Genomic DNA, 19,204 nt, shown 5'->3' with positions numbered 1-19,204 from the left:
GCAAAGGTTTTGAGAGCTTAACTTTAATTCAGAGTTCCCTTGGAGACTAATGTCTGGGGTAGGGGGAAGCCAGGGTAAGGGTCGCGGCCATGGAATGGGGTAGCTCAGTCGCTATCAAAAAGACAAGACTCCGTGACTATTTGGCTGAAGAAGTGGCCAAAGCCAGGTTTCTTGGGAGGTCGAGATACCCTCAATGAGGTCAGGACCTTCTCCTGGCCTATACTGTCCACCAGCAACCATCACACTCCCCCCTCCCCTCTCCCTTAGTTCCCCTCCCAATGGTACAGCCCTTGACAGCAGGACAGACACACGGCCACCCCAAACACTTGTTCTCTCCTCAGTTTAATGGTGGTTAGTGAGATTGCCAAACCCCCTCCCCATTCCCCTCCCCGCCCCGTACAAAATCTGTGTGTGGTTTTTTGTTTTTTTGTTTTTTGTTTTTTTAACAAGAAAAAGGGGGCAAAAGCCAGGAATGGGGAGAGGGGGGTGCAATCTGATATTTTTCATACAGACTTTTGATTTTTTAATATATTATATATAAAACCATAAAGACCACGAATCCTCCCCAAACTCCTTTCCCCCTCCCCGGGGGGCCTGGAGGAGAGATGGGGAAGGCCCCCCCAGGAGTGGGTGGACAGAGAGACAAATATGGATGAGACAGACTTTGGGGGAGAAGGTAGAGAGAAGGGGAGCCCAGGAAGCTGGGGAAGGGGGATTGGAGAAAAGGGTTGGGGCTGTCTCCCTCACTGCCCCCATCAAAGTTATGACACAAAGACACAGAATCCCTATTTCCATGCCCTCCCCCCACCCATCCCCCCACCGTGCAAACATGGCTTTGCAAAGAGGTGCCCAGAGCTCTGTGGAACTCTTACAATGGCTGGCATGGGGTCTAGGACCCCCAAAGAAATCTGTGTTCCCCTTCCCTGCCCACCCCACCCTTCCCAGAAACTGACCCCCTCCCCACAAGACCTGGTTTTGTAGCCTAGGGGCCCTGGCCTTCCCCCAGTTATCTTCCCCCAACCCAATCCCTACTGCCCTCCCTGGACTTGGGGGATCTGGACCTTTGGCCCCTGCCCTCTGGGGGACCCAGACCTCTGGGCCCTCACTTCTGGCCCTTGCAGAGATCCAGGCATCCAACACCCCCATCCCTGCCCAAGCGTCTGAGGTGTTAGTGGTGGGGGGAGAAGCCCACCATCCCAGACTCTGGTAAATGTCTTTGCTGGTTCCTTGCAGCTGGCAGTGGGGGGGGACCCCAGCCCAGGCCTAGGCCTGGGGTGGGGATAGGGTCAGATGAAGAATTCCTCTTTCCTCTTGTGTCCATCGCTGCCATTGAGGAAGGCTTCTCTTGCTTCTCCCTGTTCATCCAAGCCACTGGCTTCGTGGGTCAGATAGGAACCTGAGGGGGTGACAGACCCCCAGGGCAGGGAGGACATATTTGTGGACCCAGGAGTTGGACAGAAATATAGGGGAAAAGGGAGACAGACAAGGCAGATGCCAGACGAAGGAAGAGGGAGAAACCGAACCAAACACACAGGGAGAGGCAGAGAAAGAGGTAAAAGCAGAATTAGGAAGACTCCAAAAGCTCACCGAAAGTGCCACCCTTATCCCTTCTGTTGGAGGTATTTCTTTGCTCTGCTCCCGGCGAATTCAGCAATTAGGAAAATAAACTGCTTTATTCAAATCCATGCTCTTTTTTTCCCCCCTACTTTTTTGTATTTTTAGTAGAAAAGAGGCTTCGCCATGGTGCCCAGGCTGGTCTCGAAGTCCTGGTCTCTCAAGTGCTTTACCCGCCTTGGCCTCCCAAAGTGCTGGGATTACAAGCGTGAGCCACCGCGCCCACCCACAAATCTATGCTTTTAATTCAGCTTCTAAATTCTACCCCTTTTCGACTATTGTGCGCAAAGCCCCTCTCCCTTTGTCATCTCGGCCCCAGGTGCAGGGGGATTTGGAATCCTGCGCCTAGGCTCCGCCCTCTCGTTACCCTGGCTCTAGGCCCCGCCTCTTTCCGAGCCCCACAACCAACCAATCACAGAGTCCAGGCCCCGCCCCACTCACCCTTCTGCCGTACCGAGCACCAGACCATGCCCACTAGCACACATATGATCAGAAACACCAGCAGCGCCAGGATGCCGCCCACAATGGCATAGGGAACCGATGTCTGAGCCTCTACCACCGCACCAGGGTCTGCCAGAGGGACAGGGCACAGGGCAAGGTAATCAGAGGACGGTCCCAGTCTGGCCCCATCGCTGCCAAGCTTTTAAGCCATTCTGCACACATCTAACCGCGCCCTTTTATGTGCCACACCCCTCAAAAATTACTGCCACCTTGTAGCCTCTTTTCTTTACAGATGCTTGTTGGTTTTACAGATGCTTTACAGATGCTGCCCCACCCCTCCCCTGAGTCATGTTGCATTTTCCTTTTCTTTTTCTTGTTTTCTTTTGCAGAGACGGCGGTCTCGCTATGTGGCCCGGACTTAAACTCCTGGGCTCAAGCGATCCTCCGGCCTAGGCCTCCCAAAGTACTGGGATTAGAGGCGTGAGCGACCGCACCCGGCCATCCCTCTTCTTTTGACTCAAGTTTCTTCCTCCACTAAGAAACAGAGTCCAAGAAACAGGTCCAAGTCCCTTCCCACCTTGTCTAAAACGCTCCAAGTATTTGAAGTGCTGGGTTTCCAACTACTTCCAAATTTTCTGCCCCACCGTCATAGAGCTAAACACAGAACAGCTGTGTGCTAGAGCCCATTCCAACCACTTTACATATTTAGCTCACATAATCTTCACAACAACCTTGTTATATAGGTGCTGTTGTTTATTTCCACTTTCCTGATGGGTTAACTGAGGCGCAGACAGGTTCGGTTATCTGCAATAGAATGCAGCCAACCCGAATTTGAGCCCCTCGGGCCAGTCTGGTCCCAAAAGGACAAGAACTCTGTTGGCTGCCGAACCCCTGAGTTACGTGGCCTCTTTGCCCAAGCCCAGTCCCCGCCACCTGGCGCCGCGCCCCGCCCCCGCCCTGAGCCCTGCCCGCAGCCCTGCCCTCACCGTAGACCACGAGTACGTAGAGCGCCCTCGCATGGCCGTGCTTATTGGACGCCTCGCAAGTGTAGGTGCCGTTATCCGCGGATACCAGGCCCGGCAGCGTGAGCGTCTCTCCCACGGCCTCCGCCCTCTCCGGCAAAGACTCATTCCCGCGGTTCCAGCGGATCTGGTTTGGCCTGGGTGGGGATAAAGTATAGTGAAAGTTAGGAACCCAGGGGCCAGCACCCAATTCTGACTTGTCAAGAATATAGACATGCAACTCTCATCCCGCAGGGACCTCCAAATAAGAGGCTTCCTGCTATCTCTTTCCTTTCTGGAAAACCAACAGTCCTGGGCCTGCTTCCACCCATCACCAAGGTCTCAGGAATTCCAGCCCAGGCTGATCATGGTGGCTCATGCCCGTAATCCCAGCACTTTAGGAGGCTGAGATGGGAGGACTGCTTAGGGCCAGCAGTTCCAGACGAGTCTGGGTAACATAGGGAGACCCCATCACTACAATTAATAATAATAATAATAATAATTCTAGCCCTCCCACGCCATTCCATCCTCAGCAACCAGGAGTCCGAGGCTGCACAGCTTCAGTATTGGGGAGTCCGAGCCTCCAGATTCCTCCTCTCTCAGGATTCAGGAGTCCAGGTCCCCAGCTCTCTCCTCCTTAGGACCCAGGCGTTCAAGTCTCTGGTCCCTGTTCTTCCAGGTCCCCAGCTTTCTCCTCTTGAGGACGCAGGAGGCCCCTAGAGCTCACCTGGGGTTCCCCGTGACAGCACACGTCAACACCAGTGTGTCTCCCTCCCTCACCACAGCTTGGGAGGCATGAATCCGGGCCGTGGGGGAGTCTGCAAGGCAAAAGTAAGAAGGGAGAGTAGTTTCCAAGCCATCACGCGGGACAAGGGGGACTCTCCCGGGTGTGAATGGCTGGCGTTGGGATCCCTTGGGTCCCGGCCCGCGGGGCACTTACACTGCACATCCAGCACGTACTGCGTCTGCTTGCTGTGTCCGGAGGGCAGCGCCTGGTTCTGCGCCTCGCAGATGATGATACCACCGTCGTCCTTACGGTCCACACGAAACCGCACTGTGCTTGCCACGCTCCAGACCTTGCCATTTTCCTGGCTGCTGCTCACTCCTGCCACACCCCGGTCAGACACTGTCAGGCTGCGATTCCGGCTTCATCCATCCACCCAAGCCAACCCCAAAGCAGGCTATTTGCCAAGCTCCACCCCTTACCCACAGGCCCCGCCTCTTGTCCTCCAAGCTACGCCCCACCCCTAACCAAAGCCATGTGCCTCCTCCCAAAGCTCTTCCCTCTTTCACGCTCATGCTTTCTCGTCTATCAATCCATTTAATTGCTATATATATCAACATAAATCTATATATATACTTAGAGACGGGGTCTCACAATTCTGGCCAGGTTGAACTCCTGACCTTAAGCAATCCTCCCATCTCAGCCTCCCAAAGTGCTAGGACTACAGGTGTGAGCCACCACGCTTGACATCAACCACTACATATTGAATGTCCAGTGTCTGTGAAAACCTGTGGCTCCTCTCCACATATAACCACATATAACCTCTCCTAAGTCCCACCTCCTCCCCACCCCTCATCAGCACTTGGCCCAGGGTACCTTTCAGCTCCTTGCGGTCCCGGTACCAGCGCAAGGTGGCAGCCGGACGGGACCGCGGAACGAGGCAGCTGAGCTCCACCTCGCCGCCCTCTACCGCCTGCTCCCGGACCTCCACCACGGGATTCTCTGGGGCCACTGCCGCAGGAAGAAGGGAAGTAAGGGGGTTAAAAAAGGCACGAACGTGGGTTCAAAGCGATCAAGCTGCCGTTTCCCAGCGACCAGAGGGAACCAGGGTCCCAGATGGCAGGGGTTAAAGGGGAGAGGTCAGGAGCCAGATGCCCATCCAGGATGTTAAAAATAGTCATGGTCTGAAAGTCTCAGGAGAAGAGAGAAGCAGAGAAGAAAGGAGGAGAGGATGCGCCCGACAAGGGGGAGGGCGTTACCTAGTACCGTGAGCGTGGCAATCTGGTGGTGGGTGTCTTCTGTGTAGAGCTGGCAGAAATAGCCCCCCTCATCCTCCAGGCGGGCATCTGAGAGCCGGATCCGCACCCGGCGTGGGGAGAACTCCTCAAGCTGGAAACGCTCATCCTTCAAGGCTAGAGAGAGTGAGGGGGAAGGTGTGAATTTCGGGAGTCCTGGCCTCACAAGTCCCACCCATCCAACAAGAGCTTAGAGTCCAGCCCTCTGCCTCATTTCTCCAGCCATACCTGTGAGTCTGAGGTGTCCAACTATTTACTCCCTTGAGAACCCAGCATTAGTCAAGTCCTCCTGCCTGCAGGACCAGCAGTCCAGGCCCCCAGCCCTTTCTTCTCTGAGACCCAGGAGACCAAACTCTCGGGTATGTCCTCTTTCAGGACATGGGAGTCTGGGCCCCAGTCCTCTCTTCCTTTAAGACTCAGGAGTCTAGTCCCCAGCACTCACCACGGGTGCCATTGAAGAAGAGGGTCTGCCGGGCTGGGTTCTGGATGACAACTATGGACCCATCATACTGGTGCAGACGGCAGGTGATCTCGGCCACCCCACCCTCAGCCACTGTCACGTTCTCTGTCTGTACTTCCTGTCCTGCCCCTGGATGATTAGACAAAAAGGATAGAAGACTCACTGAAAGCTGCATTTCAGTTTTTTCTTTCTCCCTCTCCCCCATCCAAACCTCCAATCCCTCTCTTTCCCCTCATTCATTTCATTGTACTGAACATTTCCTGCAGGCTAGAGTCCAGGACAGGGAGGAAATCTGCTCCCTACTCTAAAAGAGCTGCAGTCAAGATTTAGTAGAATATGCTCTAATGAGGGCAGCACAGGGCACATTAGGAGCCCAGAGCAAGGGGAGACTATTATAGAACTGCCTAGAGAGATGGGTAGCCAGAGAGGGCTCTGCAAGAAAGCGCCATTGGATCTGGATCTTAAACAGTAAGCAGGAGGCTGGGCGCAGTGGCTCATGCCTGTAATCCCAGCACTTTGGGAGGCTGAGGCGGGCGAATCACAAGGTCAAGAGATAGAGACCATCCTGGCCAACATGGTGAAACCTCGTCTCTACTAAAAATACAAACAAACAAACAAAAAAGTAGCTGGGTGTGGTGGCAGGCACCTGTAGTCCCAGCTACTCAGGAGGCTGAGGCAGGGGAATTGCTTCAACCGGGGAGGCGGAAGTTGCAGTGAGCCGAGGTTGAGCCACTGCGCCACTGCACTCCAGCCTGGGTGACAGAGCAAGACTCTGTCTCAAAAAAAAAAAAAAAAAAGAGTAAGCAGGAGTTCACAAGGTGTGGGAGACTGCTGTGTGTTCACCAAGCCTCATCTTTCACACCTGGGCACATATTGTAGCCCGTTTGCAAAGATGGCTGTAATATTCTCCTGTTCCTGGACATGTCCTTTGCAAATTGATTTTGCCATTCCTCCCATTGAGAAAGCACTCTGTCCCCCTACTAGTCTGGGTAAAACTTGCGAGTTGCTTTAACCAGTAAAATTTGCTAGAAGTGATATTGAGCCCAGGCCTGAAGAGGCCTTGTAACTTCCACTCCTGCCCTAAGACTGTTACATGAAAATACCCAGACTAGTGTCTTTGCAGATGAACGATCACAGTGAAAGAGAAGCCCAGCCAGCAGCCAGCACCAACCACCAGCTGTGTGAGTGAGGCCATCCTGGATCATCCAGCCCCAGCTGCCCCACCAGATGACAGTAGCCGTACAAGTGACCCCAGTTGAGACCAATAAAAGATCTGCCCATCTGATACAGCCCAAACTGCTGAACCCCAGAATCATGAACAAATAAGGTGGTGGTTGTTTTAAACTCCTAAGTTGTGGGTGATCTGTTCTCTGCTAAAGTTAACTGATACAATACAGAATTAGGCTATACTTCCCAGCATCCTTTATAGTTAGACGGGGCCATGTGACCAATTCTGGCCAATGGGATGTAGGTGGAAGAGAAACACCTCTTGCAGCCTGACCCATCTCCCTCATAATCCTTAACACTGACTGAACAGAGAGGACTCCAGGGAGCCTCGAGGAGGGCAGGATCACAAGCCGGAAGGAACCTGGGTCTCTGACTGACTGTCCCCCATGACCCACCTGTATAGGACTGTGATATGAGCAAGAAATATACCTTTTTGTTAAGTCATTGAGATTTCAGGGGTGTCTGTTACAGTGTTTAACCTACCCTGATTAATCCATCAGAAAAACAAGGTGGGGAATTAGAAAGGGGGTGTTTCTAGCACCATCAGAGGAAAGAATTTAGGAAAACTGAAAGCCAAAACTAATCATCAGCATCACTATCATCATCTGTTGTCTTCAAAATAACAGTAACCCCCATAGCTAACAATTATTAGATACTTGCAATGTTAGTCCCTGTGCTAAGGGCATTACCCATATAACTTACATTTAATCTTCACAATCCCTGTGTAAGGTAGGCATTATTATTATTATTATTATTTTGTTTTGTTTTGTTTTGTTTTGAGATAGAATCTTGCTCTGTTTCCCAGGCTGGAGTGCAGTCGTGCGATCTTGGCTCACTGCAACCTCCATCTCCCAGGTTCAAGCGATTCTTCAGCCTCAGCCTCCCAAGTTAGCTGGAATTACAGGCATGGACCACCATGCTGGGCTAATTTTTGTTTTTAGTAGAGACAGAGTTTAGCCATGTTGGCCAGGCTGGTCTCGAACTCCTGGCCTCAAGTGATCCGCCTGCCTCAGCCTCCCAAAGTCCTGGGATCACAGGTGCGAGCCACTGCGCCGGCCAATTATTATTATTATTTTAAATTTGAGACAAGGTCAGGCTAGAGTGCAGTGGCACGCTCTCAGCTCACTGCAATGTCTGCCTCCCAGGCTCAAGTGATCCCCCTCAGCCTCCCCAGTAGCTGGAACTACAGGTGCACACCATCACACCTGGCTAATTTTTGTATTTTTTTAGAGATGGAGTTTCGCAGTGTTGCCCAGGCTGGTCTCGAACTTGCAAACTCAAGTGAACTGCCTGCTTCGCCTCCCAAAGTGCTGGGATTACAGGCATGAGCCACTGCGCTCGGCCTATCCCCATTTCCTGCATCCCCATTTTTTTTTTTTTTTTTTTTAGACGTTGTCTTGCTCTGTTGCCCAGGCTAGAGTGCAGTGGTGTAATCTCGGCTAACTGCAACCTCCACCTCTCGGGTTCAAGCGATTCTCCTGCCTCAGCCTCCCAAGTAGCTGGGATTATAGGTACCCACCACTGCACCTGGCTAATTTTTGTATTTTTAGTAGAGATGGGGTTTCATCATCTTGGCCAGGCTGGTCTGGAACTCCTGACCTCGTGATCCACCCTCCTCGGCCTCCCAAAGTGCTGGGATTACAGGCTTGAGCCACCGCATCCTGCTCCCATTCCCATTTTATAGGTGAGAAAATTGGCCCACAGAGATGAAATGACTTGCCCAAGTTCACAGCCAAGAGTGGCAGCACCAAAATCTGCGTCCAAATCTCTGATTCTGTATCCTGCATCTGTATATCCACTCCTGGATGTCTGGATTAAGTGTCTGTCATTGGCAGGGGGTTGTGAGATCCACTTGTGATGGGCCTCAAATGCCAACCTAGGAGATTGACTTTCATCCTAAGGGCCAGTGAAGGTTTTGAAGCAGGAAAATGCCATGATTAAATCTGGCTGTTTGTCTTTAAGTGCTGGATAGCTATCCATGTCTTTTACATTCAGGTGCAGGGTTGCATTCATTCAGGAGTATTTCCTGAGTATCACATCGGTTTTCAAGAGCTGAGCAGTCAGAGATGAGTTAGATGGGGTCCCTGCCCTTTAAGATTTTGGGAAGGTAGAAACCAATCACTGTAATCAGAAGAGTTACGTTCTCTGTAAGAGGATAGGTAACCTAATTTGGGAGTTGAGGGGTAGAAAAGATTATTTCTGGGGGATGGAGACAGAGACTTCTGGCTTCCTATTCTGACATCCGTTTTTCCCTTTCTCCTCAGTAAAAGAAAAGAACACTGGTTGTATTTTACGGCTGCACTATGTCCAGCAGAAAAAGACATTTCTCAGTCTCCTTGCAGCAAGGTAAAACCATCTGATAAAATTTTGTTCAGTTGGATACAAGCCAAAATTTTGCATGACAATTTTGGGAGGACTTCCTGAAACAGGTGGACAAACCCTTTTTTCTACCGAGTCACCTTTGTGCCGCCCAGAACTCGCAGTGTGATGCATGGAATTTAGGCAGCTATACTGAACCATGAGGACAAGGGCAGTGGGGATGGCGGAACCAAGAGCTGGAAGGTGCCTGAGTCTCTGGTGAAGATGTGGAGCTGCTGTAACAGCCCTGGACTCCTACTTCTGGACTTCTTTGATGTTTGAGTGTAACACTTCAGGTATTTTTATTTTTAAAATTTTTTAGAGATGAGGTCTCACTATGTTGCCCAGGCTGGACTCAAACTCTTATGCTCAAGCAGTCCTCCTGCCTCAGCTTCCTGAGTAGCTGAAACTATAGCACTTTGGGTATTTGAGCTACTATTTGAGGTTTATTTAGCACCTCCTGGAATATCAAGCTTAACATGTCCAATCCTTGCCCCAGATATTTTCCTCCCCAAATTTTCTCAATCTCAGTAAATGTCACCACCATTCACCTGGTTGCTCAGGTCAAACACCTAGAAATCATTCAAGTTCTCTCCCTTTCCCTCATCCCCAATATCCATTCCATCAGCAATATCTGTCCATTCTACCTCCAAGACATATCCCAGATCTCATCACCTTTGTCTGCCTCTCCTACCCTCACTCTCATCCAGCATCATCCATCCCTCACCTGGACTCCGCAAGAGGCTACTCGTGGGTCTCTCTGCACCCCTGTCTGCCTCCTCCGAGGCCATTCTCCACCCAGTGGCCGGATGGATTTTTAAAGAGGTAAATCAGATCAATTCATCTCTCTGCTTAAAACCCTCCAAGGGCTGCCCATAACATGTAGAGTAAAATAGAGACCCCTTCCCGGGGACTTCGAGGTGCTTATGGCCTGGCCCCTCTCTGACTTCACTTCACTCTGGGCTCGCTAGCCTTGCTGTCCTTCAAACAGGCTGAGCTCGTTCCCCCAACAGGGCCTTTTCCCTTTTCTTCCTTCTGCCTAGAATGTTCTTCTCCCCACCTCCCAACCCCCATCTTCCCAGGGCTGACTCCTGTTCCCATTTGGGTCTCAAATCATATCAGTACCTTTTCAGAGAGGCCTTCCTTCAGTGCTCATCCCTTCACCTTTAGAACACTTTCTTTTAAGAGACAAAGTCAGCCTGGTGCAGTGGCTCATGCCTGTAATCCCAGCACTTTGGGAGGCCAAGGCGGGCACATCACCTGAGATCAAGTGTTCAAGACCAGCCTGGCCAACATGGCAAAACCCCATCTCTACTAAAAAATACAAAAATTAGCCAGGCATGGTGGTGCACACCTGTAGCCCTGGCTACTCAGACGGCTGAGGCAGAACTGCTTGAACCCGGGAGGCAGAGGTTTCAGTGAGCCGAGATCAAGCCACTGCACTTCAACCTGGGTGACAGAGTGAGACTCCGTCTCAAAAAAAAAAAAAAAGAGAGAGAGAGAGACGGGCTATTGCCCTGTTGCCCAGGCTGGAGTGCAGTGGGGTGCAATCATGGCTCACCATAGCCTCAAACTGCCTCATCCTCCCACCTCAGCCTCCCAAGTAGCTGGGACTACAGGCTCCTCCCACCACACTTGGCTAATTTTTGTGTTTTTTTATGGAGACAGAGATTCTCTATGTTGCCCAGGCTGGTCTCTTAACTCCCGGGCTCAAGGGATCCTCCTGCCTCGGCTTCCCGAAGTGCTGGGATTACAGGCGTGAGCCACTGCGCCTGGCCCAAAACACTTGCTATTTCCTCACCATTGCTTTATTTCTTCTACGAAGATTTCACTGGAATTATCAGATTAATTTGCTTATTTGTTTACTGTCTGTTTGTCGCCCATGACTGGAATATATAGTCTAGGAAGGCAGGGATATAATCCACTGGGTTTACTGCTGCACCCCTAGTACCTAGAAGAGTGCTTGGCACCTGATAAGTGCCTGGGGAACTTGCTGCATGAATTGCATGTGTCAGATGGGATCTGTTTGTCTTTCCTTTTTCTTTCTTTCTTTCTCTCTTTCTTTCTTTCTTTCCTTCCTTCCTTCTTTCCTTCCTTTTTCTCTTTCTCTTTCTTTCTTTTTTCTTTTTTTGAGATAAGATCTCACTCTGTCACCCAGGCTAGAGTGCAGTGGTGCAATCATAGCTCCCTGTAACCTTGAACACGTGGGCTCAAGCGATCCTCCCACCTCAGGCTACCAAATAGCTAAGACTACAGAGATGCTAGCCATGCCCAGCTAATTAAAAAAAAAAAAAATTTTTTTTTTTTCTTTAGAGATGGGGAGTCTCAGTATCTTGCACAGGTTGGTCTTGAACTCCTAGGCTCAAGCAATCCTCCTGCCTTGGCCTCCCAAAGTGCTGGCATTATAGGCATGAGCCACTGCAGCTGGCCCAGACAGAATCTCATTTCAGCCTGACAACAACTTTGTGACATCATTATTTTCATCTTAAACACTTAGGTTGATCCCAGATCAACTACTTGCCATCTGTGTGACCTGGGGGCAAGTGACCTTACCTTTCTGAGCCTCAGTTGCCTCATCTATAAAATGGGAATGATGCCAGTGCCTGCTTTGTAACGATGAGCCCCGTGCCTAAAGCTCAGGAAGCCCTCTCTGCAAGGCTGTTTTAGTACAGCCTCGGGAAACATGCCCATGGATGTGAAAACTGGCATGCACATTTTGACGCTTTTAAAAACATCTCGAAGCCTGTCCATAGATCCTGGACCTCAAGGCTGGTTCAGGGCTAGCCCCCCATTTTACAGATGTGGAGAATGAGGCTTAGCAGGTCCCAGGCAAGTCGGTGGCAAAATTCACCATCTCCTGGGAGTCATCAGGTTCCTCTCAATCTGCCCCCACCAAATTTATCCCCTACTCTCTGCTTGAGGGTGCACATGGGGTGAGGGTGGGGGGCTTTTGTCTTACTCCCTCCCCCTCCTGAGGAGTCAGTAACCAACAGTGTCTGTGCCTGGAATATTAATGTCTCAGCAGCTTTTGTTTGGGGGGTTGAGGGTGGTGGGGGCGGGTCTTTCTGGTCAGAGAGGGGCTGAGCTTGGGGACTGAGGCACTGGCCCTTTAAACTGTGTTGACAGCCAGGAGTCGTCACAGGGATGGTGCTTGGAAAAAGGGACAGGGGAGGGTTTGGGAAAGAGTGGTGGAGCAGGTAATGCATAAGACCCAGGAATCCAGCCCCCAATTACCTCCTCTCCCAGGACCCAGGAGTCTACGCTCCCAGCCCCTCCTCCATCAGGTTCTAGGAGTCTGGAACCCCGGTTTCTTTCCCCCTTAGATCCAGGAATTCAGCCCCCAACCACCTCTTCTCTCAGGTTCCCGAAATCCAGACCTCTAGCCCCCTTCTCGATCAGGACCCAGGAGTCTGGGCTTTCAGCAGCCCCTTCCTTCAAACCTAGGAGTCAGAGCCCCCAGCCCTGTCCCAGCTTAGACACAGGAGTCTGGGCCTCCAGCCCCCTCCTCCTTCAGGACCCAGGAGCCAGGGGTCCAGAGTACACAGCTGGTGGATGTTTCCACGGAGACTAAGCAGGGTGGGGGGAGCGTTTCCTGGGTCCTGAGTCAGCGAATACCCAAGGGAGTCTCAAGGTCATAGTTCCGGGAAGGTCACCACCACCCCCTCTGTATCCGCTCCCCAGGGGGCTCCTGGCATCCTGCCTCCTTCCCCCTTCCTCCCCTAGGGAGGTGGTACATCCCTGAGTCCTGACCGAACCCCCCTCAGCCCCCCATCAATGGCGGAGTCCGAACATCCTCGCACAAAGCGTCAATTCTTCCCCAGCTCAGCCTTGTGAAGGCGCCTGTATTCGCAGGACCTAGGCTTCAGGGTCTCAGCCCCTCCTCCCTCAGAAACCTGGAGTGGAACCCCCGGCCTCCAGCCCCTTCCTCCCTCAGGACCCAGGAGTCTGTATCCCCATCCCTTCCTCCCTCAAGACCTGGAGTGTGGACTCCCAGCCCCCTTTTCCTTCCGGACACAGGAGTTGCAGCCCTCGGCCCTCTCCTCCCTTAAACGCAGGAGTCTAAGACCCCAACCCCCTTCTCCCTGAGAAACAGGAGTCTAAGACCCCAGCTCCCTCCTCCCTGAGACCCAGGAGTCTAAGACCCCAGCCCCCTCCTCCCTTAAACTCAGAAGTCTAACACCCCAGGCCCCGCCTCCCTTAAACTCAGGAGTCTAAGACCCCAGCCCCCTCCTCCCTCCGACTCAGGAGTCTAAGACCCCAGCCCCCTCCTCCCTGGACCTAGGAGTCTAAGACCCCAGCCCCCCCGCTCCCTGGACCTAGGAGTCTAAGACCCCAGGCCCTTGTCCCTCAGACCCAGGAGCCTAAGACCTCAGCCCCTTCCTCCTTGAGACCCAGGAGTCTAAGACCCCAGCTCCCTCCTCCTTCAGACCCATTAGTCGAGGCCCCCAGACCCTCCTCCATCCGACCCAGGAGTCCAGGCCCCCAGCCCCTCCTCTCCTGGAAACTTTTGACTCTAAGTCCCCATTCAACCCCTAGAACCAGAGTTCTGCCTTTCCTCAACCCTGTGTCCCCTCCCATCTGGGGACCTAGGCATCAGGTGGGGGCGTAGGGGTGAGTCAGCAGCCTCACACACAAAGTCCCCGCTGTGGCCCCCACATTCCTGGGATATTCGGGACTCCCTGGATTCCGGGCCTCAGGCCCAGCCAGGGAGTGGGGAGTCCTCCAGAGGTCCTCCCTGGGTGTGGGGTACGGGAGGAATTCCTGCTCCGGGAAGGGTGCAAGGCCTGCACTGAGCTCCCACTGTCCGAACCTCCACCCCCAGTGCCCTCTATTCACACCCCCTTCCCAGAAGAGCCCAGGCTCAGCGCCTGCCCCTTGCCCCACTGGGTGCCCACGGAGGAGCCTGTGTGCCTGCTCCCTGTGGGCCTGGGGTCTGCACAGGCGGAAACCAGTGGGTGCTTGGGTCCTGGTGCCACAGGCCATTGGATGCTGGTGGGTCTGTCTCCAGGCCACCCCCCACCCCTCCCAGAGAGAGAAAGCTGCCTTTGTGTTCTCCAAGATGGGGACAGGCCAGGCTCGCACGACATTACCCCAGCCTTAGGCCCCAGCCCTGCTGTGTCTAAGGTCTTGGAATCCATTGCAGAACCTGACCCCCACCCCCAGGCTCTGGGGACACAGGCGCCTGGCTCATGGGTGGGTGGGGGGGGGGTCAGTGATAGAAACCTCCAAAACCTGTTCCTTGGGGTGACTCACAATGGAGGGAGGGTCCCCCTGTTCTCAGAGTGGTTGGTCAGAATTTTAGCAGGAAAAAGTGAGTCACCCTGGGAGGAAAACATTATTTGGGGATCAACAACTGCCCCCTCCACAAGGCCCCTCAACTCCTAACTGCCTCTCTATTCTTTCTTTGTATTGGATATCTGTTTCCTCTGCTCCTTTCTGTTCTACCCAGTTTCTGGCTGCGGGTCCCCGTTTCTGCCTGGGTGCATCTCTGGGCAGGCAAGCCATCCCTCCCTCTCCCTTCCTCTCCTCTGCCCACCCTGGATCCTTCTTCTTTGGGCATAAATCTCATCATCTTCTTCTGGTATGCTCAGAAGATGAATGAACCAGGAGAGAGAGAACATGTTTTTAAAATGGCGCAAATGTACCCCATCTCCCCCGATTTCTGCTGGCTGGGCAAGGTGAGAGAGGAAGGAGTGACTAAGAGAGAAATGTGGGAACAACAGATACCCACTAAAATGTGGTGGCCAAGGCCACTCAGAAATATCCAATGGAAAGGAAAGCAGGAAGGATCCTCCAAGACCCCATGCTATAGCCTCCTATCCCATGCTTTACAGAAGGGGAAAGTAAGGCCCAGAGAGGGACAAGGACTGATGCAAAGTTATACCAAAGGGTCCTGGGTAAGACTTGGACCCAAGTTCCTTAGCTCCCAGTCGGGAGCTCTTCCCATGACACCAAGCTCAGTTTCTACTTGTAAAAGTCACATACCATTTACTTTAGAGAAAGTTTACAGAGAGGATTAGGGTGCCAGAAAGCAGTGACTTGGAAATCAAACGAGGGACAGGGCTGTAGACCTAACTCCCAGAAGCACCACAGAAAGGCTTTTGCACGGAGCGGGTGGTCACCTTAAGCTATATGCTGATCCTGAGAATTCAAAGTCTGATGATTCTAAGCTGCCAAGATTCTAAATGTCATAGATATCAAGATCCAGGAACTCCAAGACATCAAGATTTCACGATTTTCAAGACGTCAAGATGCTAGCAGGCTAACACCATCGAGGTTCTAGAACTTTAAAGTTGTCAAAATGCTAAAGCCTTCTGGATTTTAGAATCCTATAGATGTCAGTATTCTAGAGTACCCTCAGGTTCTTTGTTTACTGGATTCATTAATTCCAGGATTCTGTGAGCCTGGTGTCTAGCCTAAAAAATCAAGATAAATTAAAATTGATGGAAATGTCACTGGGGTACCAAAGTTCTCATCTGGGAAATTGTGGCATGTCTGTTGCAAAGAAAGGAGGTAATGATGCAAGTTCTAAAGCAGTCACAGAAGACTAGAGAAGAAAGAAAGGCAGACAGTGACAGGACAGCTTTGCCCCTCACCCTGGCCGAAGTGAAGGTGGCTCTGCCTCAAACCCTGGAGTGGGGAACGTGTAACTACACTCAACTTGCCAGAAACCCCTTCACAGTCTGAGCTGGTGTTCCCTTTCAGGTCACTGAGTTCAACATCTTCACTTTACAGAAAGAGAAACAGAAGCCTGGAGAGAGGGAGGTGTTTACCACTGGCTGCAATGGCAAATGGCAAGAGCCAAGATTTAAGCCCAGGCTGCCAGCCCCGTGCCACCTGATCACAACTCCTCTCACCAATCTCTGCAGAACACCCAGCCCTCCTGCTTCTACCCAGCCACCTTCCAATCCTCTGTTCCTTCCAAAAGGGGCCTTATCCACCAGGAAGGGGTGACCCGTGGCAGGTTCGAGACTCACACAGTGTGAGAGTGTGTGTGGGTGACATTTCCTGACCTTGTCCCCAGTTTCAGGGTCACCCGACCTTGGGGGTCTCCAGCTTCTCACAGTGTGTGATGAGGGTATGTGGATGGCTCCCTGGATGTCCCGGACAGGGGCTGCTCTGTGAGTCAAGCCTGGGTGTGTGAATGGGTGAGGAGGGTTTGGAGAGACATTCGCTGAATCCACGTGTGTGCCTACATGCCAAGGTCCCCCATTCTCACTTCCCTGCACACATGCACAGATGTTTCCCCCCAGGGCTCTTTAGAATGCCCTGCCTGACTGAATTCCTCTCCAGGGGCACAGAGGGATAGAGAGAGGGAGGAAGGAAGGATGGGAATGGGAGATCCCGGGATGGAGGCTGTAAGGGTAGAGAGAGGAGGCACAGCAGAAAGACAGGGATGGAGATAGTGGGACAGAGAAGGGGGAAGGAGACAGGTGACAGAAAGGGCTAGAGAAACGAGTGACAGAAAGACAGGGGACAGAGAGACAAGGGAATGGGGCAGATAGGGGACAGAGGAAAAGGGACAGAAAAACAAGGGTGACAGCGAGACAGAGACAGGGACCAAGAATAGGGACAGGGAAGGAGGGCAGAAATCCGGGGGAAAGAGAATAGAGAGGATGATGGAGGGGACAGAGTGACCCAGGAAAAGGGGACAGAGACCAGGGGACAGAGGTAGGGGACAAAGACAGAATAGATGAGGAACACGGAGGCAAGGAGAGAGGTAGACAGACAGAAGGAGGGACAGGACTTCGAGACTGAGGGACAGAGGACAAGGGTAGGGGGACGAGGAGCCGGACGGGGGGAAGGGGGGATTTAGAGACGGGCGGACAGAGGGACGCAGAGACTGGACAGGACAGTGGGACGGGCCTGGGGAAGGCGGACTCGTGTGTGTGGGGGGGTCTCGGGCCCTTTGTCCCCGCCGGGATCCGGCCTGCGCGGGTGGGGGGGGCTGCGGCACGGCGGCCGGGGCCCGCGCCCCCTCCCCCGCTCGTCGCTCCCGGCTCCCGGCCCGCGCTGCGCTTTGTCCCGGGGAGGGGGCCCGGCCCGGCCCCGCGCGCATTGTTCGGCCTCTGCGGCCCCGAGGCTGCCGGGCTGTCACCACGGCGCGCCCCCCGCCCCAGCCCGGCCGGCCGACCCCGGCCCCCGACCCTACCTGGCCCCGCCGCGGCCGCCCACAGCAGCAGCAGCGGCCACTGGAAGCGCCGGGCCCGGCCCATGGTGCCGCCGCCGCCGCCGCCGCCGCTCGCTCCCGGCCCGGCACCTGCACCGCCCGCGCCGCCCGCCCCGCCCCCCGCGCCCCGCCCCCTGCCCGCCCGGGGGCGGGGCGCCGAGGCCGGGGCGGGGCCGGGGCCGGGGAGGGGAGGGGAAGACTGAGTAGAGGCTCGGAGACAATGGGGGGGACGGCACGGTGGGGGAACGGTGCGGGATGCGAGCGCCGGAGAGGAGAGGGGTGAGGAGGGCGGGAAGGGGTGCGCGGGAGGGCGACAGCGTCGTGGGAGCAGGTGGGGGATCTGGGTGAGCGCGGGAAACGGGGGGTGTTGGGTAAAGGTGCTGCGTGCGGGCCCAGGTGCTGCGCGCGAGGTTGCAGAGTTGCTGGCATGCAGGGTGCGTGCGCTGCGCGGAGGGGAAGGTGGCAGGGTGTTGCTGGAGGCAGTGAGAGGGTGGGAGTGTGAGCGTCGTGGGGTGCGGTGTGTGCGAAGGGAGAGCGTGGCCAGCGTGACGGGAGAGCGTAAGGGAGGGAGTGCGACGTGGGAAAGGTGAGTGTGAGAGGCGTGCTGCGGGCAGGTGGGTGTCTAGAGTCTGGCGAGAGGCTGTGAGCTGAGCCGCCGGGACAGGGGAGGCTTCAGCGGGAGGTCCGCAGGGTCTGGAGGTCGAGGCAGGTCAAGGATCTCCCAGGGCAGGGCGAGGCTGGGGCTCAGGAGTGGGGCGGGGTTAGTTCCCTCCCTCCTTCTCTCCTGTCCTGACCTGAAAACCCCGTGTTTCCGCGTCATTCCCCGGGAGGGGTCCCCTGAAAGTGAACTAACTGGAAGGAAGCTTGAATCGTGGGTCCCAGGAGGGAGAGGCTCCTGTGAACACCTTCCAGACTCTGGCGTCCCCTTTCCTCCCTGCTGTCTTCCTGCCCCAGCCTCTCACCCTCTCTCTGCATGTATTTGCCTCTGCCCTTCCTCTCTCCCCATCTTTGAGGCTGACTCATCCCTCCAGACTTAGATCCCTTCTCCCTCCTGGGAGTGGGTTTCCCTGAGGCCACTTCTGTGACACCCTGTAAACCTGATGCGGGATCATTACCTATGGAACCCAGAAAGAGTGAGAAACCATGGAAAGAAGACCTCGACCTCTCTCATGCCCATTTGTCAGGTAATCTGAGGTCCAGAAGTGCCAGTTATGAACATCTTTCCTTCCCCCCTCCCCCGCTCAGACAGAGTCTTGCTCTGTTGCCCAGACTGGAGTGCAGTGGCACAATCTCGACTCGCTGAAACCTCTGCCTCCCGGGTTCAAGCGATTCTCCTGCCTCAGCCTCCCGAGTAGCTGAGATTAGCCCACCACCACACCTGGCTAATTTTTATACTTTTAGTAGAAACGGGGTTTTGCCATGCTGGCCAGACTGGTCTTGAACTCCTGACCTCAGGTGATCCACCTGTGTGGGCCTCCCAAAGTGCTGGGATTACAGGCATGAGCCACCATGCCCAGCTGAAAATCCTTACTTTTTATTCCTACTAAACATTTTTACATCCAGGCCCACAAGGGACTTCAGAACTTCGCACACCCTTCACACACCTTTTCTGTCCTCGGTGCCCAGCTTCCAGTATCCTTTCTGACCTCAAGACCAAAGCTACCATCAACCCTTGTGTCCCGGGACCATGGCTCCCAGCATCCTCTCTTTCCTCAAGGTCCTAGCTCCCATCAACTCCTGTGTCCTCAGGACTATGGCTTCCAGCATCCTCTCTGTCCTTCGGGTCCAAGCTCCCATCAACCCCCGTGAAGCAGGACCATGGCTCCCAGCATCCTCTCTGTTCTCAGGGTCCAAGCTCCTATCAACTCCTGTGTCCCCAGGACCGTGGATCCCAGTGTCCTCTCTGTCCTCAGA

The 19,204-nt window shown here is 53.9% G+C and overlaps 1 protein-coding gene and 1 long non-coding RNA gene across 2 annotated transcripts; one reads left to right on the top strand and one right to left on the bottom strand.

The window, feature by feature from the left end:
* Nucleotides 1-325: 325 nt before the first annotated feature.
* On the bottom strand, nt 326-17,409 carry CADM4 (cell adhesion molecule 4). The gene is made up of 9 exons (XM_033224872.1): nt 17,273-17,409; nt 5,518-5,664; nt 5,040-5,192; nt 4,657-4,791; nt 3,997-4,161; nt 3,784-3,874; nt 3,042-3,214; nt 2,056-2,184; nt 326-1,396 (listed from the first exon to the last, which is right to left on the bottom strand). The coding sequence occupies exons 1-9, from the start codon at nt 17,334-17,336 to the stop codon at nt 1,287-1,289; spliced, it is 1,167 nt and encodes a 388-aa protein (XP_033080763.1). The 5' UTR covers nt 17,337-17,409; the 3' UTR covers nt 326-1,286.
* LOC117091916 lies at nt 2,119-10,386 on the top strand. Its single transcript, XR_004440570.1, has 3 exons — nt 2,119-2,212; nt 6,659-6,862; nt 9,027-10,386. It is a non-coding gene; the product is annotated as an uncharacterized LOC117091916 (long non-coding RNA).
* Nucleotides 17,410-19,204: the final 1,795 nt, after the last annotated feature.

Source organism: Trachypithecus francoisi, unplaced genomic scaffold (assembly GCF_009764315.1).
Source record: "Trachypithecus francoisi isolate TF-2019V2 unplaced genomic scaffold, Tfra_2.0 Lachesis_group12, whole genome shotgun sequence".
NCBI classification, from domain to species: Eukaryota; Metazoa; Chordata; class Mammalia; order Primates; family Cercopithecidae; genus Trachypithecus; species Trachypithecus francoisi.
This window is presented reverse-complemented; position numbering and strand designations above follow the sequence as displayed.